This window comes from Styela clava, chromosome 11 (assembly GCF_964204865.1).
Source record: "Styela clava chromosome 11, kaStyClav1.hap1.2, whole genome shotgun sequence".
NCBI classification, from domain to species: domain Eukaryota; kingdom Metazoa; phylum Chordata; class Ascidiacea; order Stolidobranchia; family Styelidae; genus Styela; species Styela clava.
In genome coordinates, this window is record NC_135260.1 from 11066544 (window position 1) to 11085366 (window position 18823).

The following is an 18823-nucleotide window of genomic DNA, read 5'->3' on the forward strand; positions in this document are numbered from 1 at the left end:
ATTTAATTGTTGAGTATGGCAGCTGGTAAATTTGGTTCAAAGGGATATACTTCAGCCTCAAGAGGGAGTGATTTTCTTAGATCTGTATTACAAAACGGAAGTGGGAGATATGTACAACAATTACAAAGACTAACATTTAGATTTTGCCAGAAATCTCAAGAAAGCAAACAAACAAGGGATTATGTTGAGAATGGGTTAACTGATTTTGCAAACAGAAATCCTGGTGTTGTTCTTTATGTAACACCAGAATCTGACGTTGATCCCAAAATATGTGCGGAATATTTGAATGGACGAACAGAAATTGTTACACTAAATAAGCTAACGGAAGATGAAATATCAAAAAAATGTGAAGACTTGAAAGATAGATCTGGACTGGAAATAATGCGCAGAAGAAAGAATATTCACACAGACGTTCCATCTATTCAGGGTGAATGGACACCTTTTACAAACTTTAAAAAATATGATGTTAAATATAAACCTAATTTCGCAGTTGAAACGAAACATTCTTGGGATAGTTTTCCTGCCCCGTGGACGGGTTTGTATCGACGAAATGAACTTTATAAATTGGAGAATCGTCAGAAGCTGAATTATACTGAAAAATCTCAAGAACCTTTAGGCAAATGGGGACCAATATTGCGGCCAAAATATTAGACCCACTACCTTGTTACCTATAACATAAATCTATGTGAATTTGAGCACTCTGACTATTGTTTAGTGCCATTATTTTGCCTCGCCGGTTATTTTTCACTGAATCACAAATTGAAATTGTTTACAATGGCATAGATTTTTAACATTTGCAAAAATTCCTTGATCAGATGGTTCTTCTATATGTGGCATGCAGTTAAGATTGAAGAACATTTTTTCACATGGACAGGAGAACTTCATAAATACAAAATTACAGTAGGCCTATATCTGCGGTGTTGGAAAGCCATGCAAAATAAATAATTCCCTCCTTAGGAGAGTTACAAAACATATTGACATCTTCTTTTCCTAATTCGTACAACACAATATTTATTTATTATTCCCTGTATAACAATTCACCATCAGATTTCCATATCTGTAGTTTATTCTATACAACTGATAATTTGTCACACAAAAAGATAATGAGGATTATTATTATCCAGTAATGGTTGGCAATATTATTATTACTAAAATACATAAAATTTCTCGTATATACAAGCCAAGTTGGATGCATGAAGATTATAGAACTGGCCATAGCTAGCTCAATGATTCCCAACTTTTCCAGTGAACAATAAATAGCAAGTATTTGCTCTTTCGGTTTCATATTGTGTATATAAAGCCCCTCAACCCCACAAAATTCTCAGGTTGGGAGTCAATGGGCTAGCTACAAGCATGCCAAACGTATGCAAATTTGGTGTGGTAAATTAACAAATCCAATCCTTACTGAGGAGACACGAGTGCATAGAATACCAGAGAACTTCAAGATTTATGTCCCCAAATTTGTACTGACAAACCAGGTTCACACAATCTCAGTTGAATGGTTAAAAAAATAAAATGTATCAATTACAAGATAAAAGGGATTGCATTACATATATAGTGGCAGGAGAATAAAAGTATGCTAAAATCAATCACTACTATTGTATTAATAACACAAGAGATGAATAAGAATATTGAAAATCGCAAAAGCATTTAATGCTTATCTACTCATTCAAAGCAAGATAACAGACTCTGCTGCTAATTATGAACCAATTAAGGTGTATCCCTTTTGAAGTCAGCATGACAACAGACTACACTTCTGCTACTTATGAACCAATTAAGATGTATCCCTTTTGAAGTCAATGTATACAGATAGATCACTATTGTATTTAGTACGTTATTTGATTTCACTGCTGATTTATACGGTAGAAAACCATCAGATGTACATGATTTCTAAACTTAAATATAGGTCACTGCTAATTTAAGCGGCTTGATCGCTTATCAAGAGATATTCCATTAAGATTTGGATGTCTGTCACCTGTGGATTATCTGTTATTACTTTACGTATATCGTTACCCCTGTCTGGTAGAATCCTCAGCATTTCATAACAGAGTAAATTCTGATCAGGTGAGAGAGTTTGTTGTTGGGGGGTATGCATCCATGGTACAGGTGCCATTGGCATTGGACCACGAGGCCTCTGCATGGGGTGTTGAGGTGGACGCACAAAGCCTGGCAGTTGGGAAGGGTTTTGCCGTGGACGTGCAGGTGATGGTACCTTCACAACTCTTTGTTTTGGCACATTCAACCTAGAATGGAAAGATTGATAAATGTCATTGCTCTGCAGCCTTGCAGACAATAAAATTATGAGTATATATTTCAATGACTTGATTTTATTGCAAAATTTCAAAACGCAAATGGAATGGAATAAAGGCAAGAACAAGCACAGCAATAAATGTGGAACATCAAAAAGTGTGGTAAGGTTACAGTGCTTGAAAAAAAAGAAGAGGCGCAAATGTCACGCAAATTAACCTAAGAATAAGTTTATTTAAGAACTAAGAGAACAAGTTTTAGGTCGTTCGTGGGTCAAGTATTAGGCAGATGGAAATTTGTGTAGCGTCTTGTTGGTAATCGCATAATACCATTTGCTTTCATTCGACTGAACATTCAGTTTCGCAAGAAAATTAAGAAATAATCACTATATTCAAGGTGCCATAAGACTTAATACTTGTTTTAATAGATACTTCTGTGATAGGGAGAAGTGACGGAATTTAGCTTACCGGTGTCGGCAGGCTAAATGGCATAGCCACGCAGAACACTGACGCAATTCACACAAAATAGTCAAGAATTTAAAACAAAAATTAATTTTTCATACAGAATATTCATTCAGAATTTTCCCCATACTTTCCCCACTTATATGGGCTTATCCAACCACCAGAAGTAGAAAAATACTCAAGCCAAAATTATGAAAAAATAATTCAAACCGAAGGAAAATTGCTTAAATTATAAATACTTCACATCACCACAGCAAAATTTCACAAAATTCAAAATTAGCTAGCTCAATTTTAAAACCCGCACTCTAGCACATTCATTTTTAATTATTAAGCACCTTGAAATTAATACACAAATTATATTTTTAAAAAGTTTTATCTGTAAAAGTTGTATCTGTACCCATTACGGCCATGTGACAAAAACTCATCTAGAGGAGGCCCATTTCTTCCAAGCGGATCTTCTGGCAGCATCAGTAAGTCACCAACAATAGTATATTGAAGTAATTGCTGCTCGACTATAGGACGAAATTTTTGATCCTGTGACATAAGATCACGATACTGGTCATTCGATAATATGACTCCGTTCGTTGCACCAGCAAGCTCAATGATGAACCTGAATTTTTAAAATCGCAGTTTAAAATCATAAATGGACTAGAGCAGGGCTACTCAACTGGCAGACCGCGGTCTGAAATCAGACCTTTCGAGTATTCGAGTCGGAACGCACCTAACTCTTTATTTTGGATCATTAGCCCCATCAAAATAGTGGAGTAGCCCAGGACTAGAGACATCATAGAGTACAATCTGTACATGAGCTCTGAACTAACAGAATAGAACACCAATGTGCAGATCATACACTGTGTTTTCCACATTTTATTCCCGGGGGAGTGGCAAGTCGGCAACACAACTCAACTATATGGTACACAACTCAACTAACCATGTCCTCTGACCTGGTCTGGTTAACCAGTCTTAACATGTTATATATGGTGGTGATACTTACTCGTTTCAGTTACATCAAATGTCTCATGGACAAACACAAAGTCTGATTAAATGTTGCAACTGATTAAATTTCATATAGCTGTTAGCTGATGATAAATGACTAGCTTTATGATCAAATCCAGTGAATCACTTTTCATACACCCACCAGTCATTTAGACTTCAATTTTCAAAGAAAATATCCAAATTCATTGACTAACAGAATTAGCTTTTAGCTCGCAAATTATATTTGTGCTGAATGCATAAACCATGAAAACTGAATTTCAATCTCCTGCAAAAGTAACTTTAAACCATAGTGGTCAAATCACCCGTATCCTGCAGACATTTTTCAGTAATTCAGTGAAATTCAAAATGAAGATAGTTTTCCTGTTTACATGGAAATTTCCAGCAAAACGAAGAACTCATTTCATCCATCTTGGCAACAAGTGACATTTACATGGTGTCCAAACACAAATCTCTTAGTAGACTACTAATGAATGAACAGCACTACTATTCGTAAAGACTGACTCACCTATCATCATAACACACAACATTCTGTCCTCTTATTCTCCTTGATGGTGTTGATTTTACAATTCCTATTTCTTCTAGTTGAAGCAGTAAATATGCATCAGAAGATGGTGGATTGCCCCCTCCACCTTTCCGGTAGTTTGGTACAAAGCATGTTATATGTTCATGCCCTCTTTCCATGAAAAATCTAGCACAAAGGGCTATTCCACGACAAGAGAAATTTCTTGAATTTCCATGGCTGATAGAAAAATCATAATCAGTTGATCGCAAGCAGCAGATAGAAAAATTCGTCACTTCAATTAACCAAGAAAACATGATTGATAGCCAGGGATGGCCAAAACCAAATAATTTAGCATTCTAAAATAATCTTTTCGAATACATTCTAAAATGGGTTTTCTCCCCAAGGAAATTTTTTAAGACAATCGTGAATTTGTAAAAATAAAACTTGGTTATGCAGAATAATTGTGATAAACAATGTTTCCATTAGTCTTCACTATTTTATTCTGTCAGAAGTGTTAACTATAATAATACTTTTCTATTGTAAAAAATAAATGTTAAAAAAGATTTTCAAAAAAAAAAAATATACTAAATTTTTCCTAAAATCAAGAGGTTGCTAAATTGAATATGAACAACTTCGAATGTATACGATTCGTTTCGGACATCCCTGCTTATAGTACATTCGAGAAGTTGTATGAAATTACAGAAAATTCATAGGAAACAATGTTATCTTACCTCATTGCAACATTACTTCCATCAATCACAATAGGTCTTAAATTTGGATTGACCTGTGGCCGTGGATTATTGATGAGTTCATGGTTACTCATCTTGCTCACTTTTGTCGCGATAGACGAGAAGACATTATTCGCTCGTTTCGGATCATATTTCGGTTGTGTTCTCGGTTTAGAAATTGGACCAGTGCTCAGCCAATTTTGAAGATTTTGGTTTCCAGGTGGCATATTTAAAATGGGTCGAACAGGTTGTATTGGAGGGGGGAACCATGTTTGCATTGGGACGGTGGTTTGGTTAGTTTGAGGCTGATTTATAGTGGGGGGTATCTCCTTTAAACCAGTTCTATTTGAATTCCAGTCCTTCATGAGACTACTAGCAGAAGTGGGAGGGGATATTGTTCTAGGTAGTTTTGAAGCCCGAGCATCATTCATTGGCTTCGGTTTTGGGATAACGATATCAGGGCCAAGATTTGTAGGTACACTCGAATCTTCTTTCTCAGACTCGCTTATCGTTCTTCTTCGCAAACAAACCAAACGTCTTCTACTACGTTTAGATTTTGTCTTCTTAGTACGCACACTCCTGAATTTAAAATTTTTATTTTGATAACAAAGTGTAATAACTTGACAATCGTATTTGCAAAGTGAGGTATAATATGATGCTTTTTCGACAAAATTATTCCAAAGACCATGTTGTGAATGAACTGCAATTGAACCAATCCAGAAAACAATTCATTGCTTTTAATAGACAGGCTGTGTAAGATGATAAATAAAGATGTAGACTGACCTGTAATTAGGATCCTGTGGAAATATTGTCACTGCTAACTTATCAAAAAATAAATTCGCGAGTTCAGGATGATCCGGTAAATCAAAATGGGTTTTGAAATGATCAAGCATGTCGCTTTTGTTAACAAAATCTTGCGCATCGCCGGTACATTGATAATGAATCTTAAAAAAAAACGGAATACAATGACTCGAAGAACACCTTGATAAAAAGGGTTTTTATGCATGAATAACCACAAATGAAATATTTCACTAGGTATATATATATCTTCTCTAATCTAAAGTAACACACAAATGGATGGATCCCAATAATCTTTTCAAATGTTAAATTTTTTTTTTATAATAGCAAAGTAAACTTATCAATACCAATTTTTGTTTTGGCCCTCACATTATTATGAAGTAAACATACTTGAACAATTACTGTATATATACATCCTGTATATTGAGCAAAGTCTACTGCTAATTTGAAAAACACCTGTATTTTGCTTATGTTTATCTTAATGACTAATCTAGATTGTAAAACTAATATAAACAATGTGAGGTCTAACCTTGATCCATTCTCTAATTGCAAAAAGTGGTGGTAACAAATATTTCGGTTCTGTTTTTTTCAGTCCATCAACCTCTAAACAATGTGAAGTAGAAGGCGTTTCATCATCATCATCGTCATCATAATCTGTTCCACTCTCTGATGAAGATATCACTATAATGCTGTCTTCAATAACGATAGTCTCTGTGAATCACGAAAATATCATAAGAGAAACAACCAATGTAACTTGTAAGGCATGCGTAAAGATTCCTCAAAATAGGAGAAAACAATTACCAGTAAATTGGAATGAGTTTTATAAAAGTTGGAAAAAAAAAATGAATATTCTAATATACAATGGTGAGAATATTCCACATATATGCAGATATCTAGCAGGCAAACAACAGTAGCATAAGTAGAAGTAGTAGTAGAGGTTTTTGGTCCAGCTATGTTAACATTGCATATTAAAATAAATTCGGGGCTCCCGAAGTATGCGAACCAAGATGGCGGACATCGGAATGTAATATGTGTACTAGGTTAGGGTTAGGCCATAATTTTAGCTAGGCTATAAATACTACGGGAGGCTCTTGGCTAGTCTTCGAACTGATAATAGGACTAAAATAAGGAAAATTGGAAAAAAATTATCGTCTAACCCTAACCTGTTACCCATGTTACGTTCCGATGTCCGCCATCTTGATTAGCATACTTCGGGAGCACTATAAATTCAATCATTAGATATGCTCATTCTCGAATTCAATACTAATGTTACAGCTAAACCTATATTGTATCAAATTGGACATGCTATGCTATACTGAGAGATTATGTTCAATACAATTCCTTAAGTGGCTAATTTTACAGGGCTAATTGAGAAAAACCATAAAAACCCATTGAAGTGAATAACAAACAGTTCATTTGATGTTACGCCTTGTTTTTATAGCAGATACTCAGCAACCTATAAATTAAAAATGCAAAAATATATATACCAGGGTTATCATCTTTAGGTGATGCTATGTTTGAAACTATAGCCGTTGGTATGGATGGGGACAATGAAATCTTTCTTGGAGCTGTTGCACCGAGCGACAATTCATTTAGCGGAATATCAAGAATGTTTAAAAGTTCCTGTGAATTGGAAAAATCAAAAATGAAATCATTATAATTTATAACAAAAGTAATATTAGAAATCAAAACTAAGATAAGAAAGCTGTGCAAAATGAGGTGGACATCTTTGTGAATTCAACTATAAAGATATTTTATTTCATAAATTAACACTTGTATCTAAGTAGATAAATAGAAGTGTTATTAAATATTTGGAAAGAACTAAGAGAAAGTGTTGATTGTTTCATATTGATAAAGATACGAGGATGGGGATTGCTGTGAAATCTCACCGCAGGATATTTCGTCGCATAGGAAAAATTGCAAGAGCATTTTGCTGTAAAACAAGTATTTGTGATTAAAACAGATAGGTTTATAGGGTTAGGGTATGCTCTTAAATAATCTTTTTAAATAAGTCGATTTTTCCTATGCGGCGAAATTTTCCTAGTTCAATTATTCTTCAATATTATAGTCTTACTTTTTTGAGTGAGTTTGATAATGTTTGTAATTCTTGCTGACAATCATCTCCTACTTCTTCTACGTACAAATCAAACTGCATTGCAGCTTCACGGTCCTAAAAAAAGATTCAGTTTGTTGTCAAGAGTAGTTGTTTAAATTTTTTTCTAAAAGAGTGAATTTGTCCACTTATTCAAATAGGTTAGCCTACAATGCCATTACATTTTTTCAAATCATAAATTTGTGTGATCATGCACAGGTTTTACTGGTCATCAGCAGAATGTCATGACGTCCCATTAAAGTTTTTAGAAACGCTTATCCAAGAACATTTTCATCATGTTAAAAATATTGAAAAGGATGCTCCAGGAGTATGTGTACCAATATGAAGGTAACTAATTTTGTTCGCCAAACATCAAGTTGTGTGAAGTGACTGAAGCCTATGGGCAGGGGGGTATAATCACTTGGCTAAGACAGACAGTCGCGAACTCGTAATAGAACTAAAATAAGGAAAATCGTAATAAAACTATGGCCTAACCTGGTACACACACTACGAAAGTACCTAGTACAATACTCTACGCAATAATCTACAAAAAATACAATTTTATGTTCTTGTGACAACACTCCCCATAAGAGCTATAGGTAAAATTGTTTTGCTTACCAGTATGTAACTTTTATTTTTCCAGCATGACATGTAATTTAAATACCTAAGATCTATTCAATGTATATCCCTTCAATAGCAATAAAGCTTTCAAAATTATGAAATATCACGAAAAGTAAACAAGTGTTTATTTAATGTGAATTTCAATTTCGTGTTTATAGAAATGAAAGATAGATATTGCGTTGTGCGAACAATTCATAATGAATTTCATTGACTTCTTCTGAAGCTTTTTGATAAATCATTCTGAATAATGTTTGGATCATTCATTTCATTTTAATATGCTATAAATAAAACTGAGAGATGTAGGCCTACTTAATAAAAACTGAAATTTTTTCCTATCTTATTTTCAAATATCAAAATGGGTATACCTTGACTTAATATTGGCAGTGAAATGATATATTTAGTTTTTGTGTATCCATTTTTTGTGCTCCAATTTCCTATGGAGTTTATAAATCAGTCCTACTATTAAAAAAAATCAATTCTTAGCTGACCAATAGAATATTAAATTTTGCGATACAATACTTTTTTTTATCTTGTATGTCACTATCAAAATAAAGCTTATGGGAAGAGAGTTACATAAAGCTGATGTGGGCTATTCAAATAATTTTGTTTGTACTGATTCTTTGTTAAACAGAAGAGGTCAGTCATGTGACAGTATTTGAACAAATGAGCTGTCTTGAGTAATGTAATAATGTAATAGGATATACCATCGGGTACCCAACAAAATAAACTTAACCGGGGATTTGCTGCTGTGCTGATATCACAGATTACACATTTCAGGGTACCCCGTAGTGTGTGTACCATGTTAGGGTTAGGCCATAATTTTATTCAGATTTTCCTTATTTTAGTTCTACTACGAGTTCGGGAACTGTCTGTGTTAGCCAAGCGAATATACCAGGCCCATAGGTTTCAGTCGCTTTACACAACTTGATGTGAAGTAGCAGAACAAAATTAGTTACCTCCATAATGGTATACATACTTCTGGAGTGCCCATTTCGGTTCAAATCTCATGCCCCCAACCCCAATAAATTAGGTAGAAAATGCAGAACCCGAAAGATTCGGTGCTTCCGAATAATGTTATTAAACACGTATATATATTGTGATATATCAATGGCGGCTTGTATTGAGCCTTGTTCAAGAGCAAGTCTCATATAAATATAAATTATCTTTTGAATTTGATGTATTGAATACATGTGATATCAAGCATGAATAACAGGGTTCAGCTTAATTGCATTTGTGGGAAATATCAGGAAATTAATTTTATTATAATAGCATTATTTGATTGAAACTGATATAGTGTAGGAGGAGCCTCTCTGATATCGTTTTTTACATTATAATACATCGATTTTGAGTAATAAGCATCATATTAACGGGAGTGTTCTCACATGTTTGATACCAACAAAGTTCGCAGATAAGCTGCCACTGCTACATAATATGCTGCTATATATTTTTACAATCATCTTTATCTTTCTGACTCAATATTGCCTAACCAACTTCATTACATCATGGCATGAGGCTTGAATATAAATAAATATTTGCTTTCAACGTTCTACTTTCAATAACTTAGAGTAGTGGTTTTCAAACTTTTTAAGCCGCGCTCCATCTCAAAAATAACTAGCTAACAAAAAGATACAAATACACCTTACGGATGGTGAGGGGAAAGTATGCTTTATTCAAAAACACGTTGAAAATACGTGGATGGAAAGTAAATAAGGAAAAAAATGAAAAGTTTTGACATGTTATTATCCAAAATAAACCGGGAAAGATCAAATCTAACAAATATTTTTATTTTTAATTAGCTTCACGTACCCTCAAATACATGTCTACGCCCTCCCCCCATGTGGGCCGTGCCACACCGTTTGAAAACCACTGACTGTCCTAGAGTATTAACACAGACTAATAAACATGTATGATAAAAAGAATTTTTCAAATACTGTTAAACTGAAGAGATTTTAAAATGCTATATTCAAATATACAAATCAAACCAGTTTCAACAAAAAACATCTCAATATTACTGATAAAGACTATAAGCAATCAGTTAAGTTTAAGGTCTTGCTGTTTAATAAGATGAAAAAATTGATTAGTTAAAATAAAATCAGAAAGATGAGCCATAGGTAGGAAAGTACCTTGCTTTGATCCAGGTCTCTCTGTAACTTTCTCAAGTGATGAATCTTAGATATTGCGAGGGTAACTCCAATATTGGTTCCATGGATATTCAGAGCTGCGTCATCTGTTACTGACAATACAACTCCACAATCTTTCTCTATTCTGTATTTACATCGTTCCTGTTGATTGAATTGATATTGAAATAAAACAGAATCTCAAATTATTAGAACATTAATCGAACTAATTAGGATTGATTTGGAGTGTTTTAGCACCTTTTGAAGACAGTTGAATGAAGCATTTTTAAAGTCGGAACATAATTTGACTGAAAATATAGTTTCAGAATTTGAAATTTGAATTAAGGTAAGGTCAATTGTTCATATTTAAATTATATAACAAAGATCAATATCAAAACAGGAAACACTCAACTCTTTGAATTAATGAATATGAATATTATAAGGAAACTACAAAAAAATCATGATTTTACATTTAAATGAAACTTCTATCTGTTGAATTAAATTGATGAAAATTTTTCAAGTGCAAGACTGCATAGAGTATTCATGAACGAAACTTAACTGAATTTCACAGGTATGACTAATATTTAGATTTTTCTTTATTTAACTTTTAAATTGTTAGGTGTTAAGATGATATCTCACCTTGAATGCTGTGAATATAAACACCGGAAAACCGGGAAATGAAGCTCGTTCGGTGCATTCGGGGTTGCAAAGTGCAATGATGTGAGACTAAAAGATGAAAATCGATGATTACATACAAATGAGTCACAACTACATCATAAATGAATCACAAATCTATTCAAGGCATGTTAGAAAGTATGTCATCATAAATTCATTATGACTTAGGTATAGTTCCTTAAATATATTAAATTTTATACAAAATATTTTGGCCTATGAATTATTATTGACCTATATAGTATTATTAATAAGAAATACCCAAAGAGAACAGATATGATATGATTTTCACATTTTTTTAAAAATCTCACAATTTGTCACTCATGAATATAGAAATAGTTGAGAATGCGGCTATAAAGTATATGGTAGTATAGTAAAGTACATAAAGTAGAGAATAAAGAAAGTGCTGATCAGTAGAATTGGCTTTACCACCAGAATAGTTGGGTTGTCTACAAATCACCTTCACAATTAATTTTTAACTTGAGATGCTCTATACAAAAACATTTGCAGCTAGACTGTATCATATATGTCAAGTTTTGCTTATGAAAATAAAAAATTCAAATATCCGACTTTCTCAGAACATCTTTCTTAAAGTTACTAGTTTTATTTCAATTAAATTCTTTATACAATCTTTGCAACTGGTTAGTTACACCACAATTTAACAAGTTATATGAACTTACCTTTGCATCAGTGATGTTGTTCTTATTCTTTTCTTGGCTTTTGACATGAACCCACTGACTCCCATTCTCTCCTAATTCGATGGGTCCGGACTGAATTTCGACTTCTACATTAAATAATTTATTTATTTTGTCCAATTTTTCTTGCAAAATTCTTTTTTTTGAAGATTCGATAACGAAACTTTCTTCCATTGTATGGCTTCAATACTCTGATACTTGTCTTCAGTCCAGTATATCTGTATATTATATTTCCAGTCGGAAGTTCGTATGTCAGTATGTTGAATATCGCTATCTATATATATCCAATTTCCAAAACTAAGGTGAACTTGGCGAGGGGGAACAGTCTTACATCGCTTGTGCTCAATGTAAACGTGTATCAAGACTATAATTCAATCACTATAATTCTATCATAAAAATCTAGATCATAACTTCAAAATCAGAAAATATAAACTGTATTAGTCTAGGCCTACTTGTATCTCAATCAGTAAATTCGAGTGAAGATTAGAAAGACGGTTCAAATTGTAACACCGACAAACGCCAGGAGCAGTGCGGCTGCCGCTACCGGTAATGGTAAGACACTAAGAAATGTGTGTGATATAATTAAATATTCGTCTGTTTCGCTGTGCACTGGAAGGTTCAGGGAAGGCTTACGGTACGGTACTACCCAATAATGAACAACAATGGAACAAGGGCCTCGTTCTAAATATACCAAAAATCTTTTTCTTAGAATTTGCAACAAAAGCGATCGCTGAAGCGGGTTCTGCTTTTATCATACCGTGTAACGGTACCTCTGGATCTGAATTTTCTGCGACCTACAGGCAGCGCCCTCCCGCGCTTCATACCCTGGTAAAGAAAACGGGGATTTACCAGGTTGGCGACTTCCCTTATTTTCTGTGTTTACTTGGTAACGTATGCGCCTTCAGCAGTTACAAACGAACGACAGCCTTCGGCATTACTCATATGTTGTTCTGCTACCATATTGAGGAACTATACGGTACAGATATATAATTATGTACAAGAGGTTGCTGTACTCCTCGACGCCGTGTGGTGTTCACGTAATCGCTTGTCGGCATCAGCTTTCGTTCGTGGATCTGAGACAATCAACTAGTTTACTAATCCCTGCTAACAGAACAAGAGGCCGTAGTACTTCACCTTGTCAAATTTCCCCTCCCCAGGATGAAAATGGCTTCTAACTTTAGCCTAGTTGCAGACCTTGACGTTGCACTATGGAATCTGAAAATGTAGATCATACGATCTTTCTTATCACCGCCAACTTAACTCTGACATATCTGCAGATCATAGTATGTCAGGCGACCGACTTTACAGACAAGTATAAACCCAATTTAAACATCATTTATGCTAAGATTGTATTTCTGAAAAAATAATAATAAACATGAGGAAACACACAAAATAGACTACCCTTGGAACATGAAAAGAGTGCTGACAAAAGAGAATAGCAGTGTTCATCAAACAACGGGCAATTTTTTTTCTTCTATTTCATCATCTGAGAACGCCTTTGACAAACACGTCAACCAAATCCAGCATTCCTCTGTCAATTGATGTTGAAGATGAACGATGCAGTGATTTTGATGAAAATTGTTTAGTTAAAGATGTTTTCGCTTTCAGTGTGGATCTTGAACCAGCAGAAGGACTTGTTTGTGGAGATGTTACTCCCCCGGAAGAATGACGGAAATGGCGATTTGCACTTCTAAGACATGAAATCTGAAAATATATAATAATAATTAATACTCTTTCATTTCATGAGACAAACCGTATTTAATGAAATGTATGAAGTATTAAATGAAATCATGACAATGTTCTTCTATTGTTAATGGTCATTTAATGGGGACTGACATATGAGCATACCAATAAAGGTATTCCAGTTGTTTAAAAAATGTGATGGTGATAATATGATTTCTCAGTTCATTCAAATCTAATATTCATTTCATGTTGCACATACGCAGCAACTCTGATATTTGAACAAATTAATGGAATGAAAGATATTCATACCAACTTTATTGATATGCCATTATACAAAATAATCACGAAAAACATGATGAAATGTAACATTCAAATACCAATTCGTCTCTGAGTTCTCTTCTCAATCTTTGTTTATCTCTGTGTGATACCAGTGGATGTTTCAATAACAACATTCCTTGTGATATGGCAACAGTCAGTGCAGTGTCCATTACATATGTCGCAATATCAGTCAGTTCAGCAGAGTTTGTTGCAGACTAGAATAATGTTTGAGGGAAAAATTGAACTCTGCACAACAAATTTTTGATTTACTTATGACATTCTTAGCCATATAAATTTATATGTACAAAGTTAATTATTGGAATGTATGATTGATATCATCAAACTAACTGAGGCACAAACACAACAAAGGTATATGAAGTGTAAAAGGGATTGGAATTTCTAATTTACTCAACTAAACTTTGATGGATTAAGAGAAAAGTGGATAAAAGCGCAGACTGATTGTAAAAAGTGAAGAAAGCTTAGAATCAGTGCTTTGACCATTGGCTTTTGGACGAAGGTCTATTGAAACAATTTGATTGGAGATATGATAGTGGCAATAAAATTTTCACTATATTCAAATTGTACCTGTGATATAACTTTCCACGAAACATTAGATGCATTGATAATAGTACCAAACGTTGGTGGTGATACTTGGTCTAGTGATGGAGTAGAAAATCCAATAGAAAGAATCGGCTGATATTCTTCTGTAAATTTGATATATATATTTATCATTTGCCCCATTTCACTCATAACAAATTATAGGGCACCAGACTATCGCTCCTTTTCAGCTTTACCAAGGTTTTCACTAAGTATGATTTACAGATGAGCAGATTGAATAATATATTTTATTCTCTCTAAATTTTACATTACCTACATAATGGCATTAGGTTCTTATATAAAAATCCAGATATAAAACTTTTTATCAATATTTTTAAATCATAACAATATTAACCTATCATAGATATAGAAATGACTATTTATAAAAGATTATTTGGAAAAAATGATATTGCCATCTTACCAGGATCAACAGTTTGGTCAAGTAAGATCTGACATAAGTCTGGTGATAAATGTTTGAAAATGGCAAGACAATTTCCAAGTATGGAGAAAAGACCTTTTTGTGCAGATAAGAATTTTGGTGATGCAGATTCTAAATCATCCTAAAAAGGAAATATAGTTAGTAGTTAAAATTGGTTCAAAAACCGAGATTTCTATATCCTTAAATGGAAAGCAAAAGATTCAGTTTCAACAACTCTACAGAATATACAAATCAAATTAGCTGGCAATTTGTCATACCTGTGAAATAGACTTCTGACTAACCACTGATGTTTGACGAGCCGCATTAAGTGTAGATGTTGATATTTGAACAGACTGATCTTTTTTGGAAGAAAACTGAAATATATTAACACCAGTTAGCCAACCATTTTATGAGTTTAATTTCAATATGACCTCTGCTGTCATGCATAATTTGGGAAAATTTTTCTGAAGAATCTCAACAATTGAACTAATATTGAGCATGATCAATGATATCATCAGTTACAATTCATGAACTTGTTTTTGTTATAGTCGTCAGTCGACCGCAGCATATGGGTAACGTGTACGTACCATAGCTCACATTCCTCGTTATATTTGGCGTTTCAAAAGTTATGTACTCGATTTATGTAAAGCGCAAGATATTAATGTAGCTTATGTAGTAACATACATTACTGAATATAAATTGTTCGAATTGTTTTTATCATGTAATATTATGTTACGTTGCTATAGAACTATATGTTCAGCATGGCTTTCTGAAATGAGGAAACCTGTTTGTGAGTTTGATACAAACTTTTCCAAAAATTATCAATCCCATTATTGCTTACAGGTGACTAATCATGACCAACCAGTTGTTAAGGTAAAGTGACCATATGTGCTCAAGTTAGGCTCTCAGCTAACATATATCACCTCAATTAATTTGCAACTTAAGTTTCCATGCCATCGATATACACAATCAAATATAAATTTACCTCCATTGCTTCCTGTAGAAGTCTAGGTCGCAACAGCATTGCAACACATGAATGACATAAACTTGCTACGATTTCAATGCATGATTGATATGAATGTAATAATTTGAATCTCCATTCTCTAATAAATGATTTTGATAAGGAACTCAATAAAGCTGTTGTAAAAGTTGCTTCTTGAAGTATACTCGGACTCTGATTAATTCGAACCGCTTCCAAACACTAGAAATATGAAAATGACGGTTAATGGAGCGAGAAAAAAATCTGCGTCGCTATGGTTACTGGACCTTATGTTTGCCAGTTCAATTAGAATTCATAACTGCTTGACCTGAACCTTTGTGTGAAAAGAGATTGTGTGAAGTGACCCGAAAAGAAGTGCATTAATTATTGTAAATTAGAATACTATGGTGATACACACACACTGCAAATGGGGATCAGAGTACAAGTAACCGATCAGACACAAATATTAGCTGTTTTCTACTCTTTGTGATTACTCATTTCCTACTCAATTTTTAGACAGAGTAGAATTGGTATAGTATGACTAGGGCTCTGAAAAGATCTCTAACCTGCTCACAAAAGTGGAAAATTGGAAAAGGCAATCAATTCTATTAAAAGCACATCCATTTTACTTTACAAGGATGAATACATTGAAAATAAATATACCAGGAAACAAAGAAGTTTTGCAAATAATATTGTAAATTTAAAGATGTCAAAGTCGTTTTGGTACAATTTAGCCTTTATTAGATAAAAGATCGTCCCCATTCTCCCATATTCTCATTTTAAGTTAATTCAAGAATATCAATCTATGAATGTATGATTGTATGGTAGATACATACCTGTATGATTCTATCATTATGAACTCCTATGAAATCCAAAGCATGATCCAAGAAATTATGAGATAGAACGTCCAACATATTTTGAACCAAAACTAATGATAAATGATAAACATTCAACCAGTTCTGAATTGGATAAAGAATACAAAATTCAATATAATTTGATATAATGAACATGAAAATGCAAAAATTATGAAATGCTAAAAAAGATAAGAATATTAAAATATAATCTTTAGAAATTCAGATAAATACAAATACTATGTATCTATGGAATTGACTCTATTACCTACTCAGGTAAACAGCTTAGTATGGATGTCAGAGGAATATTTCCAAACTTCCCGATGGAGTCAGAGTCAAAAATTCTGATTTCCTTGCGGTGGGAGTCAGGGTTGCAAAATTTCAACGACAATAAAAGAAGTCAAAACTCTCCATAAACTCTCCGAATGCATACGTTAGTTAAAGTTTTTGTCATCAAAATTTGACTTCTTGGAGTCAGAGATGGAGTCAAAATCGAAATTTATTTTAAATCACAGTCTGACTTTTTCAACACCATGGTAAATTTTTCCTGACTTTATGGTATTACATGTAATCATGGTTTTATATCATGGGTTTTTAGCAGCATTAATCATTTTCTAATATTAAATTATCAAATATCAGAATGTTCAAATATTAAATTCACAAATTTTAGTATAGTTTCTCGGAAGATCGTTCAATTCTTAGCATAGTACCAAATTTTCATTTTAAGAACTGTTACCTTCTTTTGAGCTGCGGCAGTATCTGTGTAAGTATTAGTAGTTTTGAGGCAAAATTCAGGCATAATTCCAGTATTTAATATGGCAAGTGCTGATTGGTGATGTCTACATACGGTCGAAAAAAGTCGGAAAATCGCCACAGAAAGAGAAGCTCTGAGTGCTGTGAGAAAACAATAAAGAATTGTGTTTTTTCAAGTAACAATATAAAAAATTAAGCTTCAGCCATTTACAAACTGGATTTATTAAAAATATTGCAATGGCCAGCCCACAAAAGGTATTCTGGAAGGTAACCAATGCTACATCATATAGGATGTAAGACATTGAATGGACAATATCAAAACACTATCTTCTACTCCATACAAATCAAATAGCTACTCCTTAATGCCTAACATAATAGGAATTTGTTTGAAATGAAGACATGGAAAATGGGAGACATATTTTGGGCCAACAAGACAATTTTCTGAACTTATTTTCTGGGGTCTTTTCATTGCGTAACTATCTATTGGTACTATTGAAATAAAATTATGAGCGATCATTGATGAAAACTAATGGAAAGAGAAACAAAGTAACACAATCATTCAGTCCTGACTTATATAGGGAGAAGATTTTTGTGCTAAAAATGTGCCTGGTCTTCTTTGCCAGGTAAACTTATTAGCCGCATTAGACGGTATGGAACATCAGCAAAATTGTGGAAATGTATGGCAATGAATAAAATGTTTAAATAAAGTTGTCAAAAACATATCTTAATAAATGTTTCTGTCAAATTTTTTCAAATCCAGTTATTTGCCAGAAAATAATTATTTGAAGTCTTACTACTTTTTTAACAATTTGTGTCTATATAATATTTAATATCATTGTTCCAAGGAAGATATTGTCGAGCTTTACCTATTACTTAAAATCAAAGTAATAGGAGATTAAAGATTCCTCTAATGATCATTGATAAATACCATTTCCATCATCATCAAGATGTGCAGATGAGATTAATCGTAAAATGACGGATCCAAGAAGATTGAAAGATGATTCCTCGATTACTATTTTCAACCACAATGCAGAAACATCTTCATCCGTATTGTTCATCAAAAATATTTCTTGAATTGTTTGAATCAATAGAAGTGAAGTCTGTGTGAATTACATGATAAATGATGGCAAAAAATTAGTTAATAACTTTTCTATATTTGATAGTAAATTTTACTTAGATAGGATGGGAATTTCATATTTATCATACGCTTAGTCATATGGTGAACTATGGCCTCGCATCTGAATACCAGCGCATGGGGATAGTAAAGCCGTTATTTAGCCCAGATGCATGGACAA

At 33.5% G+C, this 18823-nt stretch overlaps 3 protein-coding genes across 3 annotated transcripts in view; 1 reads left to right on the forward strand and 2 right to left on the reverse strand.

The window, feature by feature from the left end:
* The first annotated feature begins 3 nt into the window (after window positions 1-3).
* On the forward strand, window positions 4-1282 carry LOC120347031 (large ribosomal subunit protein mL43-like). Its single transcript, XM_039416839.2, has one exon. The coding sequence runs from the start codon at window positions 16-18 to the stop codon at window positions 649-651; it is 636 nt and encodes a 211-aa protein (XP_039272773.2). The 5' UTR covers window positions 4-15; the 3' UTR covers window positions 652-1282.
* Window positions 1049-12317, reverse strand: LOC120347020 (NEDD4-binding protein 1-like). The gene is made up of 11 exons (XM_039416826.2): window positions 11915-12317; window positions 11202-11288; window positions 10569-10727; window positions 7807-7902; window positions 7220-7355; window positions 6262-6443; window positions 5718-5878; window positions 4938-5513; window positions 4210-4443; window positions 3106-3318; window positions 1049-2243 (listed from the first exon to the last, which is right to left on the reverse strand). Exons 1-11 carry the CDS (start codon window positions 12101-12103, stop codon window positions 1919-1921), a joined length of 2358 nt encoding a protein of 785 aa, XP_039272760.2. The 5' UTR covers window positions 12104-12317; the 3' UTR covers window positions 1049-1918.
* Window positions 12318-13253: 936 nt separating this feature from the next.
* The window catches only part of LOC120347019 (nucleoporin NUP188-like), a 29044-nt gene continuing 23474 nt past the window's right edge, over window positions 13254-18823 (reverse strand). The window contains exons 29-37 of the mRNA XM_039416825.2: window positions 18457-18628; window positions 17512-17669; window positions 16761-16883; window positions 15931-16146; window positions 15224-15319; window positions 14949-15087; window positions 14516-14634; window positions 13990-14145; window positions 13254-13633 (exon numbers count right to left, since the gene is read on the reverse strand). Of these exons, the coding sequence (XP_039272759.2) occupies window positions 13412-13633; window positions 13990-14145; window positions 14516-14634; window positions 14949-15087; window positions 15224-15319; window positions 15931-16146; window positions 16761-16883; window positions 17512-17669; window positions 18457-18628 (1401 nt within the window). The 3' untranslated portion in view covers window positions 13254-13411. The remainder of the gene's footprint in view (window positions 13634-13989; window positions 14146-14515; window positions 14635-14948; window positions 15088-15223; window positions 15320-15930; window positions 16147-16760; window positions 16884-17511; window positions 17670-18456; window positions 18629-18823) is intronic.